General features: G+C 48.2%; 1 protein-coding gene across 1 annotated transcript in view; it reads left to right on the top strand.

The window, feature by feature from the left end:
* Positions 1 to 3339: 3339 nt before the first annotated feature.
* LOC306662304 (CUB and sushi domain-containing protein 1-like) overlaps positions 3340 to 21066 on the top strand; it is a gene marked incomplete at both ends in the record, with an annotated part of 221578 nt that continues 203851 nt past the window's right edge. The window contains 3 exons of the mRNA XM_079141801.1: positions 3340 to 3353; positions 3468 to 3592; positions 18581 to 18702. Of these exons, the coding sequence (XP_078997927.1) occupies positions 3340 to 3353; positions 3468 to 3592; positions 18581 to 18702 (261 nt within the window). The remainder of the gene's footprint in view (positions 3354 to 3467; positions 3593 to 18580; positions 18703 to 21066) is intronic.

Raw genomic sequence — 21066 nt, 5'->3', positions numbered from 1 at the left:
CTCAGCTTCGGGGCCTCACATCTAAACGGGGGCAGTCCTGCTCGTTCCTGCGCAGGGGTTTGTGCTGGGCACTTGCTCCAAGAGCAGGGTGAGCAGCCCTGAGGCCCCGGTGAGGGGCACAGCGAGCGCCCGTGGAGTTGGACGCTGGGTCCAGCGGGCCTGTGGCCCTTCCTCCCTCTCCTGCCGCCCAGCTGGTGCTTTAGCCTGCGTTCTCAACCCTGGCCTGGAGCAGTAAAGGAGCTTAGGCCTGAGGCAAGGAAGCAGGAGGAACAAGGGAGGCCTGTCGCAGGCTAGCCTCAGGAGCCAGGAGGAGGGCACGTCCTGTACAGCGGCCGGAGTTCAGTCCTGAGAGGCCGATGTCTGCACCACCCAGCATGTAGATGGTGGTCCACAGCCACAGACCGACAGGAGGAGTAGCTTCTCGGCTCAGTGACTAGGAGAACTGTGGATGATGATAAGTGACTACTGTGAAATAGCTAATAGGGTGTCGGATGCTCCCAACCCAGAAGAGGGAGGAACGTGCCCTCACCTGACCCTTACACACACACACACGCGCACGCGCGCACAAACGCCACACTGACTCATAAGTGTGATCACAAGCGTCAGTTAAAAACAGAAGCGTGCTAGAGAAGAAAACACCAGGTGGGCTGATCAAGGCTTCCGCGGATCCAGGATTAGCCCAGGTGTGGATTGAGGGAGGAAGTGGGAACCTCCGTGCAGCCCCCCAGGTGGACCTGGTTCACAGGGGTGGGTGGACATCAACGCAGCTGTGGTTTTTGGACTTGAGTTTAATGTTAAGTCCCGTCAGATTCCCCCCCCCCAAAAATGGTTGTAGTATCAGTGCTAAATACAGCTGCAAATAGTCACTCTCTAGGAAAACCATATTTAGAAAGAGTTCATTTTAGAAGTGCCCCAATTTAGAAGTGGTTCATTCACGGAGAAAGGTTCTTCCTATGACGGTAAAGTTAAGTAGAAGGTGACGAAGGAAATGTCCTTAGAAATCAAAGGTCGAGTGTTGGGATTTTCAGAAGGGTAAGCAGGGAATATCTTCATGATATTCTATTTAAAAGACAACATTCTCCTACTCTCACTGTTTAACCTAATTTTTTCTACTTGGGTGCATAATTTGAACATTAATATATCTTGATCTTACACAAATCATTTTGCAGTTAATTCTTACTGTTTCCAACTACTAATAATTGTTTAAATCATATAATTAATCTCAGTTATTCTAAACTTATTTGCCAATGGAAAGTTATTTTTTTCTGAGATTTTCTTCTATGAATCCTTCTGAGAAAACCAAATTGAATAATATAAATGTTGTATTTAATATATTTGATTTTAAATATAGTGATCACAAATCAATGAAATCTTAGTTTACTAGGCATATGAAGTTGAGTGCACAGGTGGCTTTTGTACTGAACTGCTTCATGAGCTAGATGAGCCAAAGCTTGAGCTAATGAATTAGAAGTTGAGCACTTTCTATTTCAACAGCAACTTGATTCATCGCAGCGAGCAGCCCCCTCGGCTTGGCTGCTGGGAATGAGTGTACCTCTTGGGGCAGAATTTTCTAAGCTGCAATCAAACTGAGAGACTGCCGTTGTAATAATTTTAATGCTTCAGATAGAGAAGCTTCAATACGTAGTGGTGGCTGTTCCCAGTCATCTGCAAAAAGGATGCGTGATAGTAATTGGGAAAGAGCCAAGTACCAAAGCCTGAAGGTGCTGCAGGGGACATCCACAGCACTCAGGTGGCCACACCTGGGTCCTGAGGCTGGAGGGGAGTGGAGTCCTAGAGTCCACGCTGCTGGGCCAGGCTCCTGAGCGCCCGCCTGTCTGATGGAAATCTCAGGAAAGCAGGAGCGGTGTTAGGTGTCACGGAGCACACATGCCATGCCTCAGCGAGAGACAGTGAAGAGGGCCCAACTGTACCACTACAACGCTTTCTTTTCTTCGTGCTTAATCGTTCTTAATCACTGTCCTGCTGTCTCCACAAGATTGGGGCTTATTCATTTCTGCATATTTGGTGCCTAGAATAGGCTATGGCATAGTAGATGTTCAGAAAAACCATACTGTAAAAGTGACGAAAATATGGAAACTAAAAGTTAGGTAAATAGAAAGAACAAGAGATTGGAGCCTGAAGAGGGAAACACAACGCATCTTGAACTTGTTTTCAAAACAAGATTCTTAGATTTATTTTATTTACTCAGTGTGGTTCAGAGCTTCACACAAGGTTCAGTGGGGGAAATAATAGAGACCAGTGTCCACAGATTACAACGGTCTTAAGTAACTTGTGACTGAGAGTGAAACTAAGAATTGTTTGGGTTTTATACTTTCTACCTTAATATGATACAAATTTGTACCTATCACATGTTTCTTATCAAAACTGCTTTTGTAGAACTTCGGTTGCTCTTGACACTTGGTGAAAACATTCTATGTGCTGTGAAACTCCCCATTTCCACATAATCAATTTTATTAAGCTGAGAAGTTCTCAAAAAAAAAAAAAAAAAGATGTCTAATTTTGTTTAACCTAGAATTTTCCAAATTGGTCTGGCCCTGGTTTGGTGAGGTGTCCCTCCATCTGTGTCCACCCGGGAAGAGGGTAACCTAGACAAAAGAGGCTCCGCCCCCTTGCTCAGATGACCCTCAGAGTGATGGGGGAAGGAGATGTTTCCCTCTGTCTCTTTTCTCTGATCTTTCACTTTCTGTTTCATTCACCTACAGGGGGAGCTCTGTGTCTCTGGCCCCAAAGGCTCCCTCCGTCCCTCTCATTTCCTGACCTGCACCCCAGGTGTCAGTCAGAAAACACAGGTAGAGCTCCTGCTTGTAGCAGGCTGGTCAGGTAGAGAAGGAGCCGGCTCCCACACAGGGCAGAGGGTGGGCTGGAGAAGCCCTGGCGTGAGCAGCTGGCCTGGTCTCTCCCACCGTCACCTGCCACGCAGGATGCTCTGCTAATGTTGCAGCCCAGGCTTCACGTCTGCAGACACTGCTCTGGAACCAAAGCCGATTTCCATCCAGCTCCAGGCTGGGAGGGTTGCTGTCTTCAAAATAAATGGCTCTTTCCTGTAAGAGGCATTTTTGAAACCCACTGTCCCCGGCCTTCCTCTGAATGTGATTGGCATGTGTGATAGGGGCCTGGACGCTTTGCTGAGGGGGTCCAGCCAAGGGGCCTCCTCAGCCTAGGCCTGCTCCTGGGAGCCGCGGCACTCCGAGGTTGCCTGGGCTCGCTGCTCTGTGAGCAGGTGACAGCTGAGGGTTTGCCAGCTCTGAAGGTGGCAGAGCTGTGCGGAGCCTGGCCTTGGGTCCTGTGTGCCGGCCGAGTCACAGGGCAGCCTCCTGCATGCACCCTGGCCTGTGACTCAGCTCCATCTGCTCCAGCCCAGCCTCAGTCATCGGCCACTTGATGATTGTTTCTAGGGGAGTTTTCTGTGGATGACTGTGACTCTGTTTTGTTTTGTGACTGTCCAGGGTCGGTGCAAACGTGCAGTTCTCCTGTGAGGACAATTACGTGCTTCAGGGATCCAAAGGCATCACCTGCCAGAGGGTCACAGAGACGCTGGCTGCTTGGAGCGACCACCGGCCCATCTGCAGAGGTAAGGCGCGTGTGGGTGGCCGGAAGCGCACCTGCTTGGGGGCATGATTTCTGTCACATGTTGCGCTTACAATGAGGTGTCGGTGCAGGGCATGGTCTGTAGATGGAGAGGAGCTGGTAACCATGTGCGTTTCCACAACCGCGGGCAAAGGGGTTGTTTTCTGGGGGCTTGTTCAGGGGCAGGCACCCTGGGCTATATAGCCTCTTTCCACTTCAGGAACGGCAGTGGCAGACCTGATCACTCATGCGCTCTCACACATACCTGCCACCCGTCTGTGCCTGTGCCAAGTGTGCCACGGGCAACTCTGTGCCACACAACCAGGTCCTTGGGAAAGGTTCTTGCACACCCTGCAAAAAAAAACTTAGATTCCCCAGCTAGCTCTCTGTTGCTGTGAGTCTGAATTCCTGGGTTTTGTGACACAAGTAATAAAGGGTGTTGTTAGCATGATCTCGGTTCCTCACTTTGTTGAATACTGACTTAAGCTGACCTCTCACCTCCAGCCAGAGCAAGGTATGCATGTCAACACCATTTTCAAAGAGAACACAGGAAATCAGGAGAAACCAAAGCATTGACCAGTGACTTCCTGGGAGTATTTTATTACTACCAGAATTCTAGAGAATACCAAAACCAGAACATTGTTGTGGACAATAACAATACAATGTTGGAAAATATTACTAAAATTAAAAGCAAACTGGGTCTTTGAGCCTTCTTTTTGCATTTTGTTCTCAAAATAAATTGTGCAGACAGTGGTTTTTATTTTTAAAAAGTACCAAGAGACCAGTGAACTAGGAGAAGTTTCAAGTGTGGGAACGCGTCATCCCCGGTAGCTCTCTTAGAGAGATGGTATGGAAGGTGTAACTAGAAGATGCCGACTCAGCTTCCTCCTGTGAAGTCAAGTGGCTGCAGACACATCTCCAACCTATGGGCAGGGCTTGCTGCCTCCTCGCCCTTCCAAGGATGATGTTGAATAGAAGTGGTGAAAGAGGGCATCTCTGCCTTGTTCCAGTTTTAGAGGGAATGCTTCCAGTTTTTCTCCATTTAGAATGATGTTGGCCATGGGCTGAGCATAGATAGCCTTTACCATGTTGAGGTATGTCCCTACTATCCCTACTTTTTTCTAGTGTTTTGAGCATAAATCAGTGTTATATTTTGTCAAACACTTTCTCTGCATCTATTGAAATAATCATATGATTCTTAACCTTAACTCTATTGATGCGATGAATTACAGTTATTGATTTCCAGATATTGAACCAACCTTGCATCCTTGGGATGAATCCCCCTTGATTGTGGTGCACTATCTTCTTAATATGTTTTTGTATGCAATTTGCCAGAATTTTGTTAAGGATTTTTGAATCTATGTTTATCAGGCATATTGGTCTGAAATTTTCTTTCCTTAATGTGTCTTTGTCTGGTTTTGGTATCAGGGTGATACTGGCTTCATAGAATAAGTTTGGAAGGTTTCCTTCCTTTTCTATTTCATAGAATACTTTGAGTGTTGGCATTAGATTTTCTTTGAAGGTCTTCTAGAACTCAGCTCAGAATCCATCTGGTCCCAGACTTTTCTCTGTTGGTAACCTTTGGATGGCTTCCTCTATTTCGTTGCTTGAAACTGATCTGTTTAAATTGTGTATGTGCTCTTGATTCAGTTTGGGAGGATCATATGTCTCTAGAAATTTGTCAATGTCTTCGAGATTTTCTATTCTGTTGGAGTATAGATTTTCAAAATATTTTCTAATTATGTTATGTATTTTAATGGTGTCCGTTGTGGTATTTCCTTTTTCATCACGGATTTTAGTAATTTGAGTATTCTCCTTCCTCTTTGTTAGTGTGGTTAAGGGTTTATCTATTTTGTTTACTTTTTCAAAGAACCAACTTTTTGTTTTATCAATATTTTGAATTGTTTCTTTTGTTTCAATTTCATTGATTTCAGCTCTGATTTTAATTATTTACTGTCTTCTACTACTTTTGGTGTTGTTCTGTTCTTCTTTTTCTAGGGCTTTGAGATGTAATGTTAGGTCATTTAGTTTTTACTTTTTATTCGTTTCTTGAGTGTGCTACATGCATTGAACTTTCCTCTTAGTACTGCTTTCATAGTGTCCCAGAGACTTTGATATGTTGTATCGTCATTCTCATTGACCTCTAAGAATTTTTTTTATCTCCTCCCTGATGTTTTCTGTTATCCATGCTTCACTCAATAGCATATTATTTAGTCTCTGGGTTTAAAAGTAGTTTCTGTTTTTTATTTTATCAGTAATTTCTAATTTCATTCCTTTATGATCTGATAGAATACAAGATAGAGATTGTATTGATAAATACAATCTCTATTTTTTTGTATTTACTAAGTGCTGCTTCGTGGCATAATATATGATCTATTTTAGAGAAGGTTCCATGTACTGCTGAGAAGAAAGTGTATTCTCTCATTGATGGATGGAATATTCTATATATGTCTGTAAGGCCTGAATTATTAATTGCATTATTGAGTTCTCTGGTTTCTTTGTTCAATTTTTGCTTGGAAGATCTATCCAATGGTGAAAGAGGTGTGTTAAAGTCACCTAGTATTATTGTGTTGTGGTCGATTTGGTTCCTGGAATTAAGAAGGATTTGTTTGATGTACATGGATGTGCCATGGTTTGGGTCACAAATATTTACTATCATTATATCTTCCTGATTTATCGTTCCCTTAAGCCGTATGAAATGTCCTTCTTTATCCATCTGACTAACTTTGGCTTGAAGTCCATTTTATCTGACATAAGGATGGAAACCCCCACTTTTTTACTGAGTCTGTGTGTGGTAGGTTTTTTCCCATCTTTTCACCTTTAGTCTGTGAATATTCTTTTCTATGAGATGAGTTTCTTGAAGGCAGCATATTGTCAGGTCTTTCTTTTTAATCCAATCTGCCAGTCTATGTCTTTTGATTGATGAGTTTAGGCCATTAACATTCAGGGTTATTATTGAGATGTGATTTGCTTTCCTAGTTATTTGGGCTTATTTTTAGTTTTTCACTTGACTTGCTTTCTCCCCTAACTGACTTTTCCTTAAGGGTAGTTCCTCCCTTTGCTGACTTACATTGTTGTGTTTCATTTCCTCCTCATGGAATATTTTGCTAAGAATATTCTGTAGCACAGGTTTTCTATTTGTGAATTCTTTAACTTTTATTTATCATGAAAGGATTTTATTTCATCTTCAAATCTGAAGGTTAGTTTTGCTGGGTATAATATTCTTGGTTGGCAATCATGTTCTTTCAGAGCTTGAAATATGTTGTTCTGGGCCCTTCTAGCTTTTAGGGTCTGGACTTAGAAATCTGCTGATATCCATATTGGTTTCCCCCTATATGTAATCTGATGCTTTTCTCTTACAGTCTTTAAAATGCTATCTTTATTTTGAATGTTAGGCATTTTAATTATAATGTGCATTGTTGTGAAGCTGTTGTAACTCTGTACATTTGTGTCTTGTCATTCTCCTGTAGTTGATTTTCGATTTCATTCTTCAGGTTTAGGAAATTTTCTGACATTATTTCATTGAATAGGTTGTTCATTCCTTTGGTTTGTATCACTGTGCCTTCCTCAGTCCCAATAATTCTTAAATTTGGTTTTTTCATGATGTCCCATATTTCTTGAAGATTCCCTTCATGATTTCTACCATCTTCTCTGTTTGGTAAGCTTTATTTTCAAGATTAAATATTTTGTCTTCATTGTCTGAGGTTCTATATTCCATGTGATTTAGTCTATTGATGATGTTTCCATTGAATTTTTTATTTGGTTTATTATTTCTTTTTTCAGAATCTCTATCTCTTTGTTGAAATGACCTTTTACTTCGTGCAGTTGCTCTTTCAACAGTTTATCAGAGTGATCATTCATTGCTTGCATTTGCTGTCTTATCTCATCCTTTGCTTCGTGAATCACTTTAATAATGTATATTCTGAACTCTTTTTCTGACATTTCTTCTACCATGCTGTCATTGGATTCTACTAATATAGCATCTTGGTTTGTTTGGGGCACTTTTTCCCCCTTTTTTTTTCATGTTGTTCACATATATTCCCCTCTAGTAGTGCAGATTCATGGTATTGAAGTTTCCCCTCTATAGTGACCCTGCAGGTTTCCAAAACTTCTTCTTTAAGGGGGAGATCAATATTAGCATCACCCAGTATAGCCAATATTCAGTCCTAAACCAAATAATCTCTATAAAGACATTAACAGTGTCATCATAATAAACAGAAAGAATGAGTGTGATTATTATTTATAGTATAACAAATAGATTTGCAATAAGGTCTATAATTTCTAATGGTGGACAAAGAGGATGGGGATGGGTGTAGGATGTAACTGTTAATGAGATAAGAAAAGAGTATATAGAAGTACTAGATCATAGGAGGAGTGAAAGCAGAATCAAAAGAAGTTAGTTGTTAACATGAGAAAAGGGAGAAAAAGGCTTTGACAATGAACTTCCAATCTCTAGCAGATGTCTCAGGATGGGATTTGCTCCACCTAAAGGTAGCAGTTTCTATTTTCAGGATAATCCAAGATGGCTGCACTGGCTTTCAAATGTGTTGGCACATGGGGAGCTGCAGCATGGGGCACTGGTGCCCAGTCCACATGGGACGCAGTTGGTTGAGTGGGGGGTCCTGCAGGTCCTGGCTGTTGTTCCAGAATGGCAGCAGCCACATGTGACCCAACCTGAGTGTACTGTGTCAGTGGACTTCCAGGCAACAGCAGGCAGCCGGCTACCCACCAGTAGTCTGTGGGTGGTCTGCAGGCTACTGGTGGTCAATTTGCAGGTGGACCTCAGTGATAGGTGATGGGTAGATGAAAGGCAACAATAGGCAGGCAAGAGGCAGGCAAATGGGCAAATGGCAGATGATAGGTGGCAGCCAGTGAGTGATCTACACTCAAAAAGTAGGCAATATGCTGGCAGACGGCAGGTGATCACGGTAGACAAATGGGGTAAACAGCAGGGGAATCCATGAGCAGCAAAGACTGTCTCACAGAGAAGCAGATTTTCCTCTGCTCTAAACATGAGTTACAGAGCGACAAGGAACACAGCCTCCTTCTAGTCTGCCATCTTGGATCTCCTCTATTTTTAACTGATAAATAAAAACTGCATATATTTATGGGATGCAGTGTGGTATTCCAATATGTGTATACATTGTTTAAAGTTTAAATCAAGTGTTCGCTTGTCTGTCTCCTTGAACCTTCATCATGTCTTCATGGGGTAAACATTCAAACCCCTTTCCTCCAGCTCTATTAGTATACAGTCAATTCTCATTCCTGTAGTCGACCTTTGTATCCTGGCCTGCCAGAACTTCCCCTGACTGCAATGCCCACCATGCCTGCTGGCCAACCCTCCTGGCCTCTCCTTCCTCTCTGCAGTCTCTCCTCCCCCTGGGTCTACCACCTTCCCAAGACCAACTGTTCTACCACCTACTGCAAGTGAGCCTGGCAGCCCCATCTTTCTGTGCCTGACTGGCTTCACTTGACCTCAGGACCTCCGGTTTCATCTGTGTTGTAGCTCGTACAGCATTTCATTCATTTGTGTGGCTGAAGAGTGCTCTGTGGTATATGTGGACACCTTTTCTCTGTCCCTTCCTCTGTTGGTGGTCTCTTAGTCTGCTTCCATTTCTAGGCTGTTGTGAACAGTGTGCACTGAACACAGGAGTGTCCCTTTCACACCCTGACTTCGTTCCCTTTGGGTGTACGTGTCAGGACCAGGATGGCTGAATCACAGCAGGATCTGCTTTTACCGTTAGATGAGCGCCATGTTTCCCTAATGGTGGCATGAATCTGTGTCCCAGCACGAGTTCCTTTTCTCCACACCCAGGAAGTCTTTTTGCTCATGTCCTAGCTGATCACAGCAAAGGGGAAGCCCCCTTCTTGGGGTTGGTTGTCCGGCAGTTCACTTGGTTTGCTTTTCTGTGAAATTCACTGCTCACTTCCACATTCAGAAGCAGAGTACCCAGAGGTGCCCTCCTGCCCTTCCCTCCCAGCTGAGGGACCACTCCTGCTGCTGGACTGGATGCCCGCAGATCGTCATCCAGTCATCTTCAGCTGCTCCTGCATTGCCACCTTTAACTTCCTGGAATGGTGACCTTCCATATCTGGAAATGGTTCCACAGGGGATGTTTTCAGAGAGGATATGTTAACTGGCATGGTTTCCAGTAGATGAAAGACACAAATCAATACTTTTGAAATGATCTTTTTTTATAGAGAAAACCACATTGTTCTTGGCCTACTTTAATTTCTGACTTTTAATTCAATGTCTATTTCAAACACACAAAAAATTTCTCATTACAACTAAACTAAAAAATCCAGGTATAGTGCTTCTTTGGATTCAAATATCTTATTAAATCTCCTTTAAATCAGTTTATATTCTGCAAAACATCATCCTTCATTAGTATGTATTTTTGCATTCAGTTTATTTATTCAATTGACACATAAAATTTGTGTATAAGGTACCAGGTAATATTTTGGTACATGTGTGCATTGCACAGTGATCAAATTGGAGTGAGCATGTCTGTCTTTTCAGGCGTTTCCACTTACTGTGGTGAAGACGTTCACCCTCCTTTTCCCTAGCATTTTTAAATTACGCAGGGTGTCAGCTCATCTGCGGTCACCCACTGTGCTCTAGACACAGCACTTACTGCTCCTGGCACAGCTCAGTCCTGTTGGCCAGCCTCTCCCCAGCCCTCCCTGTCCTACTCCCAGTCCCTACTGGGAACAGGTGGACCCCATTCTCCTCCTGCTGTGAGATCAGCTGATTTTAGGGTCCACATGTGGGTGTGATGGTGCAGTCCGTGGCTCTCTGGGCCCGGCTCCATGAGCTGATGACCCCTGCTCCCTTCCTGTTGCTGCAGGCGCCTGGGCTCCTCCTGGGCTCTCTCTTGGCCCCCTGCTGAGGCGCCAGAGGGAAGATGCTCCTCAACCTCCCAGGCACCTCACTCCTGGGTGAGGCCTGACCCGGGGCTTCTGAACGAGCCCTGTGCCCGGGTATTCAGGCCTGGTGGGCGACCGAGGCTGGGTGGCAGATCAGGAGTGTCACAGCCAGGCTGCTCCCGCAGGACCTTTCAGGCGCCGAGCTCGGGTGTTGAGCATCTGTGGCCACCTGCAGAGGCCGGGGTTTTACCACTTAGTCCTGGTTCCATGGTGTTGGACGGCCCTTCCCTCAGTTCCCCTGTCCTTCAGTCTCTTTCTCACATGCATGTGTGCACGCTCACACACACACACACACACACACACACACACACACACTTTACTATAAAGAGCAGGAGAAATCGGGGCTCCTTTCCCGTTTGGCTTGTGACCCCCTGGCTGCAGCTTACCATCTAAGCCAGCTTCAGCCTCCTTCCTGATCACGTGCAGTCCTGTGCCACGCCTTCCACTTAGCTCGTTCCCTCACCCCCGGGACCCTACAGAGTGGGTCTGCTCACACTCCTGCTCAAGGCGAGCGAGGGTTCCCACCAGGCTCCTGCAGACTGGCCCCCAGCCCACGTGTGCTGTGGCGACACCCAGTGCCCATGCACCGGACTCTAAGTTACGTTCAGCCAGCAGCACAGCAGCAGGAGGACATGCACCCCTGGGTCCAGTTCAGGGACTTTCCTCCTGCAGACAGCGGAGCTGGCAGGACCCTGACGTCCGAAGGACGGCGGGCAGGAAGCAGGGACTGGGCTGGCCTGCCCTCTGTGCTGGCCATGGCATCTGTCCACAGCAGGAGGCCCTTCCTGTAAGGGGAAGTCTGGTGCCCGTTGAAGGGCTGCAGCTGGTAGAGGAGAGGCGCCTGAAGTCGGGGAGAGGGACGCGGCTGCATCTGCAGAGGCCTTCACAGAGCACCAGGCTGGGTCTCGTCCCACTCATGCGCTCCTTCCCATGCACCTTCCTACTTCAGGAGAGCAGCGTCGGCAGCCACTTGGTCAAGGGCCATGGTCACAGAAATGGGGATGTGGTTTGCCCTGGCCAGATGGCCCACACCAGGCTGTCACACTGATGGCCAGCTGCTCTCCTTGGTCCCCCTCTACTCCAGGACTCTGAGAAGGCAGGAGAGCAACCGAAGGTTTCCCGGCCTCTGCCCGGGTGTCCAAGCCACACAGGACGTCCATCACCTGCAGGCAGAAGGCCCACGTGGTGAGGACCTGTCAGCAGCCGACCCAGAGGAGGCTATGCTGAAGAGTCACCGAGGCCTGCTTCCACCACACAGAGGTCAAGTCACACGTGTGGCTTCAAGCTATTTCATAGGTGGATCTAAAAAGGCGAATTTGATTTAAAATCATGGTTTTGACCCAGACAGGCAACATGTCAAGGCATAGCTCATAATGCACTGTTTGGCGCTCTTTGTTCATCTGATGTCGTGAAGTCCAGGGGCATCTCATACGCACGGCAGGCCCACTGCAGGCCCTCTGCAGGTCAGTCACCCACACGTGCCCAGTGGCCTTATGTGGCCAGCACAACAGGCCCGACGCTTGCCTCAGGAGATCTGGCCCAGCCTGCGTCCCGGTTCTCCTCCTGCCTGCGGAGCAGGCTCAGCAGCTGCAGGTGTGCCGGGCTCGGGCTGGTGGCCTCCCCGAGTCCTGGCGGCACCCCCAGGCAGCACGCTCTCCTCGCTAAGTCCCTGAGTTCTGGGGTCTGGCGACTCGGGGAGCGTGGAGTCTTCCCAGGGCCTCCTTCAGGTGGCTGGTCCTGTACACTCGCACCGTCAGCGGAGAGCTGAGGACAGCCTTTGAAAGGGCACCTCTGTGACTGATTCAGTAAGAAGCCTTGGCTCTGTGAGCTCGGGGAGAGTGGAGACCATGAAACTGGGTTTTCAGTCACACTCAAAAGGGACGATGGGGTGCGTCCTTGGCTACTGGAAGTCTCATGCTTCTAGGTTCACTTCCCGCTCCGCTGCCGCCGCCACCATGGTGAGTGGAATGTGAAGGCGTGCCCTCGTGGTTTCATTTGCCCATTAAAGGCGACCTCAGATCCACCCCTGTGGCCTGGGAGTCCACAGTCAGCTGTCCACCAGCCCGCCAGTCCTGCTCTGAACGTTGAGAACAACGGGCTGCGACCAGGAGGGCCCTGCAGATCTGTGCCTCAAGTCCCCATCCTCAGGAGTCTCCTCCCCCTGAAGGGTCACTCTCTCCTCAGTGATTATCAGGCCTTCTCTCCCCAACGACGTCCAGTGGAAGTGTTTGATGGACTGCAGTGAGTGGGAAGTGACCCCCATCTGGAAACTGGGGTGGGTGGCCAGTGGTCACATTAGCTAATGAGCCCAGAGGACAGGGATGTCACCTCTTCTTCCTGTTACCAAACAATGAATGTCGACCTGGCTCAGTAACTACGCGAGGTTTCCATCTGAAACGATGCTCCCTTCACTCAGATATGAAAACAACTATCATGATTTTCCTCAGGGTAAAACATTATGAGCTTTTTAAAACTGTCTAAGTATCTTTAACTGGTGTAGGTTTTTAAAATAAGCAAACACAAAGAAACAAAGAGGAGTTCTTCTATTCCTCGAGGGGAACGTTCAGGGTGGTGGTTCACCTTATTGGTGTGTGGGAAGATGTGTGTCAAGAACTTTCTTTCCTGGTAATGCACCTTTGTCTGAGAAGCTAATATTTTGAGTTGATCCCTGAGTTGAAAGGGCACAGAAGACAAGCGAGATATGATTTGCGATTGTAACCATAGTTACACAAAGCTAATTGGAGCCCACAGGGAACGCAGAATAGAGTTATTATTAACTCAGGATTCCAGGTTAGGTCAGGTTAGCTAAGATTGAACTATTCACTTGTCACGTACCAAGGAACTGTGCGGCGTGTTTTTCTACCCAGGTTTTCTGTCCATGCAGAAACGACCTTTTACAGAATAATGAAAAGATTACTTACGCCTGAAAGATGATCCATTCTACCAGATTACAGGTTTAGCCTCGATTTTAGGATCACGCTTTCTATACTGATCATTTGATCAGATTGCTATTCTCTCATAAAGAAACATACACAGTGAACTTTTTAAAATTCCAGGGAATTTGGAGAATTTCTGTTCTGGCTTCCAGATTTGTGCTTTTGATTTGATTGTCAGGTGGTGGTTCCCCCGCATTGTTTTCCACTCGGTCACCAACTGTAACACGCTTTGTATTTCTGTACTGCCCCTGATCCATGACCCAAGAGAAGCTGAGAAGAACGCAGGGTTGGCTCCAGTGACCTCCTGGAGCGAGCGCTGGAGCCCAGCTGGGCGCCCGTCCGTCCCCCTCACAGCCCGTGGCCCTCCCTCCTGCGCCCACACCTCCTCTCGCCTCCTTCCGGAGCCGCGGGCCTCGGGCCGCCCTTCCGGCTCTCTGCCACTCTCTGCCGTTCTCAGTGCCCTTGTTTCCTCCTCACATAACTGGGGATGGCTGTGTCAGTGAGCTTCTCCACTGAGGCCAGAATCCAGCTCTTCCCTCTCTGCAGCCTCCCCAGGACCCCGGCGCAGTCAGTTTGGGGCCAGGTGCCCACCGCATCTGCATGCAGCCTGCAGGCGGCGGAAGGTGGAGTTGACACTGCCTGAATAAGCAGAAGGCTTCAGCTAAAAACTTAAGAGACGACCCAGCCAGGCCTGGAACTCGGACAGGCAAGAGGCTCCTGACCGCTCCGACCTGCTGTCCTCTGTTTTGGTCGATCATCTGGATGTAGACATAAAATATATGATTAACAGTAATTATTTCCTCTAAAACATAAAAGAAATGAATTATTCAATATACTTACGAAATTGCATGAAAGTTTCTAATGTGACTCCTCATATCCTACTAATTTACATTTAGTTGATTAGAATGTTCTTTTCTTCAACTGATTTAATTGAGTAGTTACTACTGAAAAGATTTTCTGGAACTGGACTTAAATGAATTAGTAATTTATTTGTATTAAATAAGATAAATCATGTGAAAGAAAAGAATTTTGTACTTAATATGTATTCATTGATTAAATGGACAAATGGCATACACTAGCATTGAAAATTGATTTATCTCCCTCTTTCCCTGGTGATGTATTACAATCCAACATATCATTTTGTGAATTCTCCTTTTACTTGGAATATGCATAAGACATGAGTGAAACTTGAGTTTACAAGTGTAGAAAACTGTCAGAAGAGTCACATCAATTATGCATCAGGTCATGGCTGTTATCCAGGGACATTTATTACCCATGTAAGTGGGCATTACCCTACGTTAGATGCTATATTTCATAGGAGATCTTGACGAGGGCTGAGGCCTTCGCAGGGTGACAGTGACGTCGGTCTCTCACGTGCCAACGTGAGCACTGCCCTTCAGCGATGGGAAGGTGTGTGCACAGCTCGATACAGAGCTGTCCAGCGCTGGGGCCATCGCTCCTGCTGCTTCACTGATACCTTGTGGACTGTTTGAACACTGTTTACTACAGAAGCCATGGTAGGGGAAGAGGCCCCTGCCTCCAAGGAGGCCGAACAACTGTCCATCCCTCCCAGGACAGGTTTCTCCCAGCTCTGCCCCAGGAGGAGCTACACAGTCGATTCTGGGTACAGTGAGAGGCCAGAGGAGCTCCTGCAGGGAAGGAGAGCTGTGATGTTCGCGGGGTCCTGAGCATCAGCTGGTCCACACTGCGGGCAGCACAGGTGCTATTTGTGGACAGACGATGCCTCCCACAGCCCTGCTCGGAGCGCTCGGTGTGCCCCGGTTCCCTTGCACTGCTCCTTCTCCCCGTCCTGGGGTTCCTCGCGTGGTCCAGGGAAGGACAGCGGGCTCTCTCGTCGATGCGTCCCAATCTCTCTTCCCCCATTCATGCTCCTTAACTGGTCCAGTCTTGCCTCCTCTCTGACCTCTTAGGCTGTTCTTCTCTTTTCTCGAGTTCTTTATTTCTTAAATGTTGAATTGTTAAAACATTAGCATGTATTTGTCCTGAAAAGAAATCTTAAAATCTTGCAGCTGGTGGAGCAGGAAAAGATGTAGATTGTGACAAAGAAAGAATTTGGGGCTGGTTCTGCTCCCTCCCCTCCAAAATTCAGACTTCATTGTAAGTCTTCCTGCTTTGGAATCAAGGAACAGAAAGAAACCCCGGGAAACCGCAGGTGCTACAGGAATCCACAAGGTCTGGGTGCTCGGCACTGCGTCCTGTGGATGGCGGCTGGGAGAAACTGTGGCGCCTCCGGCTGGATAGAGACTTTACACATGCACAATTGGACTTTGAGTAGCCATCAGTGGGAAACAGAATTGTCTCTATTGATACTGCCGTGCTGCGAGAAGCAGTGATTCAGGAATCACCCTTGTGGGAAGAGGGGAGGTGATCTTCAGGTGGCCAGAGGCAGATGATGAGGGTAGAGATGATTTAGAAGCACAATGACTGATGCACTAGCTAAAGTTTTCAACAATTAAGGATTAGAATTAAGTAATTTTAGGTAGGTCATGTGACTTAAAGAGGCTATACCCCTTCAAGAGACACAAGTATTTATTGAGGAAACCATCAAACGCCAGAAATTGCTTTAAATGCAAAGCTTATACAAATGAGCAAAATGGACAAACACATTTGCTCTGAGTTTGTCCATACATTTCATTTCAGATGTTTCCTTTGATAGATTCAAAAAAATGTGAGTTAAGAAATGAATAATCTGCTACTGAGATGCATTGCAAGGGTGGAGATACGTTGCTAAGAATAAAGAAAATGAAAAAACAATTATAGATTAATTTCTAATACTCACAGCTGAATATCTGAGAAGGAACTGGATCCACAACTCACTCTGTGAAGTGCTGGCCTGTGTCTGCTTGAAAACATGGGGCTGGGCTCCATACATACTTACCAACAGCTCACTCAAAACCTAACCACTGAAAGTCATAATCCCCCAAGCAATGGGTGGGCAGTTTCTTGAAATTCTGGGAACCAGCTTTAATCAGTCAAGTCAGCTCAGGCTGCAAAGCAGGTGACTGAGAGGCACACCTGGAGATGGTGAGATCTGGCCCCTGTCCCAAGTGTGAGCACAGGTCAGGGGACATTGCACCGTGGCTTTCCACTGCAGGACTTCCCCGAGCAGAGCTGTGTTTGCTGAGTGTGATGTGCTTAACAGGCAGGTGGTTACACTGCGTCTTAATCAAGTCAACAAGTACTTACTGAGTATTGTCTAATATGTTTGTAAAGCTGTACATTATGATATGCACCAAAGTATAAATTGTGCCTAAAGCTACCGTAACTCAAGTTGTGCTGTGATAACATTCCTTTTACGGTTTCCTCATTAATACTGTTAGCATAGGAGGGCTTTGGGTAAATGCACATCTGAAGTGATGCCAGTGTCCGGAACAGCTCCTAAATGGATCTGTGACCAGGGAAGACGCACTGCCTGTTGGAGGGGTCCAGGCTTGCCTTGAGCTTTCTGTCAGAGACCTTCACAGCCATGACACACCCACTGGGTTCTGAGAAACAAACTTGTATCCTTTTAATTTAGGCAATGTGATTCATTTGGACAGCAAATACCAATATTTTAAAAGTGAATTTTGGTAAGGTCCGGTGGTACATGCCTTTAATCCCAGTGGCTTAGGAGGCTGAGGCAGGAGAATTCCAAGTTCAAAGCCAGTTTCAGCAACTTAGTAAGACACTAAGCAACTCAGCAAGACCCTATCTCTAAATTAAAAAAAAAAAAAAAAAAATATATATATATATATATATATAAAAGGGCTGGGGATGTGGCTCAGTGATTAAGAGTCCCTGGGTTCAATCCCTTTAAAAAAAAAAAAAAAAAAGTGAATTTGAACCTAGAGTAGGCTAGTTTTTAGTTGACTGTTTCCATAGTATGTTTTGAGCAATGGAAAAGTTGGCCCAAGTGGTCTTGTCACATTGGCATGCGAAGGACAGCAGACACTGTGTCTGGCTCTGGGTATGCAGGCGAGTAAAGACACGTCAAGAAACTCCAGCCTAATGGGAAAGGAAAAGCTGTAGGTCATAATCGCATAAAGAAGTCTTATTGGGATAGGCACGCTTTACATCCCTTCATGTTAATATATGGAGGAGAGATGCAGGATTTCGGGGGCAGTCAGGAGAGGCTCAGGAGTGTGTGTACTGGACTCTGGGCTGGAGCTCCTAGGCCAGTGGCTGGCCTGGTGCTCAGCCAAGAGCAGGGACGGACAGGCCACCATCAGAAAGGGTCCCCCTTGGGAGGTCCGCGTGCCTGGTGGTGGTGAGGAAACCAACCCCAGCTTGTCCCTGGGCTCCTCCATAAGCTAAGCTTCTCCTTTCCCTGCCCGAGACCCCTCTGGGTGAGCAGTGCTAGGTCTAGAGTCCAGGCGGCACGAGATTTCCAAAGTTTTTATGGAGTAAAAGGACTTCAGAATAGCGGGCACCTGGCGCGTTTTTATCCTCCCAGCCACGCCATGCGCATGGCTGTGGCCTCTGCCTCCCTCCGTCTTTCCTTTCAGGAGGAAGAGGAGGGAAGTGGCGTTTTCTTTTTGCTTCGAGTCACCATTCCCAGTTTCTTTCTCTGCGTTTCAAGGACATCCCATGTGTACCTGCCTTGAGCTGCAGGGCGTCGGCACGGTCTCTGCAGACGGAACCCACGGGTTGAGGAGGCTCTGGGGACCGTCCTGCCCTCCACATCTGAGCAGGGCCTGGCCAGGGGCACGACTGCTGCTTCGTCCACATGGTGGGACATCTGCACGGTTAGGGGCCCTCGCCCTGACGCTCCACTGCCGTTGTCTCACTGTGTCTCCTGGCACCCTGGAGAGATGTGTGGTGCCAACTCTGTGCACAGCCGACGTACCTCGTGTGTTTTGAGCCAGACTGGGATTGGAAGTAGACAACCTGGTATTGACCCCCCCTAAGATGCTGTTATCATAGGGCCATCTTGTGCGCGCGCTGCCTTGCCCATAGGCGACCGTGTCCTAGCGCATGTTGGGGTGCTGACCAGGCGGCCCCAAGGCTGAGCAGAAGCCACCTGCCAACTGCAGTTCCTGGTCCTTCCCAGCTGATCTGAAGTTCCTTTGAACTGGCGTCTTTTCCGCACTAGTGGGATGCTCACGAAGTGCTCTTGTCTCTCTCCCCAGCGAGGACCTGCGGATCGAACCTGCGTGGGCCCAGTGGTGTTATCACCTCCCCCAACTACCCGGTCCAGTACGAAGACAACGCGCACTGCGTGTGGGTGATCACCACCGCCGACCCCGACAAGGTGAGGCCACTGCTCCCTGGGGCGTGTTCCCGCGGGCGACCCCGGGCTGGGGCCCCTGCCTCAACCACGCGCACGCTTACTGTGCTGCCTGGGTTGAAGGCTGGTGCTGCTCTGTCCCGTGTCCACAACCCAGGATGGCAGTGTAGACGTCAGCATGGTGTGCTGTCTCCACTTGGCCACTTCTGGTGGAGCCGGGCGGGTCTGAGTGCTGTCCTCAGGTGTCAGGCCCTTTCCACTGTGGGCGGGCCCCTGTCGGCAGCTCCACCCGGGCCCAGTGTTCCTGCCAGCTGCCACTCTATGCGATGGACGCCCCTCTGCGCCTGCCGCACTGTGTGCACTTGGGTTGTCTTTAATTCGGTTTAAGCTCAGTCAGGCCTCCTACCAGTGGAAAACCAGGAAAGCAAAGGTGGTTCGTCTTTGTATCGATTTGATTTAAAATCTGACAGGAAATCATTCTGAGTGTGGATTTCAGATAAACTAAAATAAGCAACGTTCAGAGGAGATATTCATAGTGGTATTAGATTCAGCACGGTCACACCATTTGCGATTTCTGAGCCAGCAGAGGCAGCTGTGTGGCCAGGGCTCGCTGGTGGTGTCGGGGCCCATTCAGCCTGTGGCGTCTGGGCAGGGCCAGCCCAGGAGCAGTGCCGCTCTGAGGCGTGTGTCTCCAGGCGGCTTGCGTCCCTTTGCTGACCTCTGTGCTGACACCAACGCTCCTGCTTGTGTGAAGGTGCCAGCTTTAATAAACAGAAACGGGTCAGACCCCGGGTGGGGGGCTTCCCCTTAATCACGGAGGAGTTTGGAGCTGCCCCAGCTCTTGCCAAGAGCCCTGGTTTAGTGATGGTTGTGTCCACTCAACATTCTGGGCCATGTGTCGCCTGGGCTCAGCCACACCGTGGTGATCTGCTCAGCTCTCACTCGCGGGGCAGTACCTTATCCAAAGTCTGACCCAGACCTGCGGCTTCCCAGGCCCTGTTCTCAGACCGTTAGGTGCAGCTCTGCCTCGCAGTAGTTCTGTGACCTCGGACAAGTGAGCCAAGTCCCCTGAGCCTCGGAGATAGTAAGAGTCTAATGACGAGACTATTTCCTGGGAGGTGGATGTGCCAAGTGAACAGATCCACAGTGTGCCTAAGTGGGCACGACGCCGCGGTCCACTCTCAGTACGAGAAGTGGTGAATTCGTCAACAGTTTGATGGCTGTTTACCAAGCCACTGCATTTAGTTGTCTCTCAAAGGGAGTTATGTTTTACAAACTGAATTTAAAAAGTATACGATGTTACTAGTTTATGGTTGTTTTGATTTCTACATTCACATACATATAAAAAATCAGAATTTCCTCTTTGATCCCTAGCAAGGTGAGTCATATGACCTTGGGAATTTAGCAAAGGTCCTAAAGCTCAGACGGAGAAGTTGTAGGAAAAAACACCAACACAGTCGGACTTGTTTGGGAATGTGTTCTGTGGTGTATTAAGTGGCACTGAGCAGGTGACATGCACTGTACAGGGGTCCAGATAAAACCAGTGCTTATTTCCTAGGCATGTAAACACCACGGGCTAATGGATCTGGGGGGACGTTGTGAAGCACTGGATATGCTGCTGTGCCACTGGAGTGAGTCACAGGAAGAGCTTAGTTGTTGTCCACATGTTCCGTGTGACCCTATGAAAGCCACGTGAGTCCCTCACACAAGACGAAATGGACTTGAGAGTCACTCAGGAGCTCCAGGCCACTCCTCCAGCAGGCCCTGCAGTCGCTGAGTGTTCTACATCGTGCGAAGCTCACCCCCACCCTCCCGCTCCCCAGAGGCCCCTGTTATGCCTCAGCAGCTCCCAGAACCTCACACTTCCTGCTCTGGGGCCAAGGCCCCCCACCAGTGAAGCCCTCTGGAGTCCTCTGTCTTCAGGGCACAGCCCAAACCCTAAGCAGGAGGCTGCTCCCGCCCTTCTCTGGGGGACATGGGCACAGCACGTCCTCGGGTGGTGGGGCAGGGAGTCCTGGGTCACGCCTCAGGGCTCTGCAGGCTTCCCTGCAGGAGGGAGCAGGTGCCCAGGGGACATAGTCCAGCACTCTCTGGGCGGGTTTCCCCAGGCCCCTCCCTCGTGTCCTTTGAGATCACACCCAAACGAACGGCCTGCGGGCAAGGCTGTGCTTTGGGGGGCCCGGGATAAGTCGTGTGGACTCCAGCCCTGCGTGAGCTCTCCCCACAGGCCTCCCTGCGCACAGCGGGAAGACACGGGCAGTGGGTTGTAGGAGGGAGGAGGCAGGGCTGGAATCTGCCCCGATGCTCCCAGGGAGGGACGATGAGTTTGACGGGAGCGGGCTCTGGCAGCACTGAGGGAGAAAGGATCCCAGCGTTGCCTCAGGTGGA

The sequence above is a fragment of the Sciurus vulgaris genome (assembly GCF_902686455.1).
Source record: "Sciurus vulgaris genome assembly, chromosome: 5".
NCBI classification, from domain to species: Eukaryota; Metazoa; Chordata; class Mammalia; order Rodentia; family Sciuridae; genus Sciurus; species Sciurus vulgaris.
This window is presented reverse-complemented; position numbering and strand designations above follow the sequence as displayed.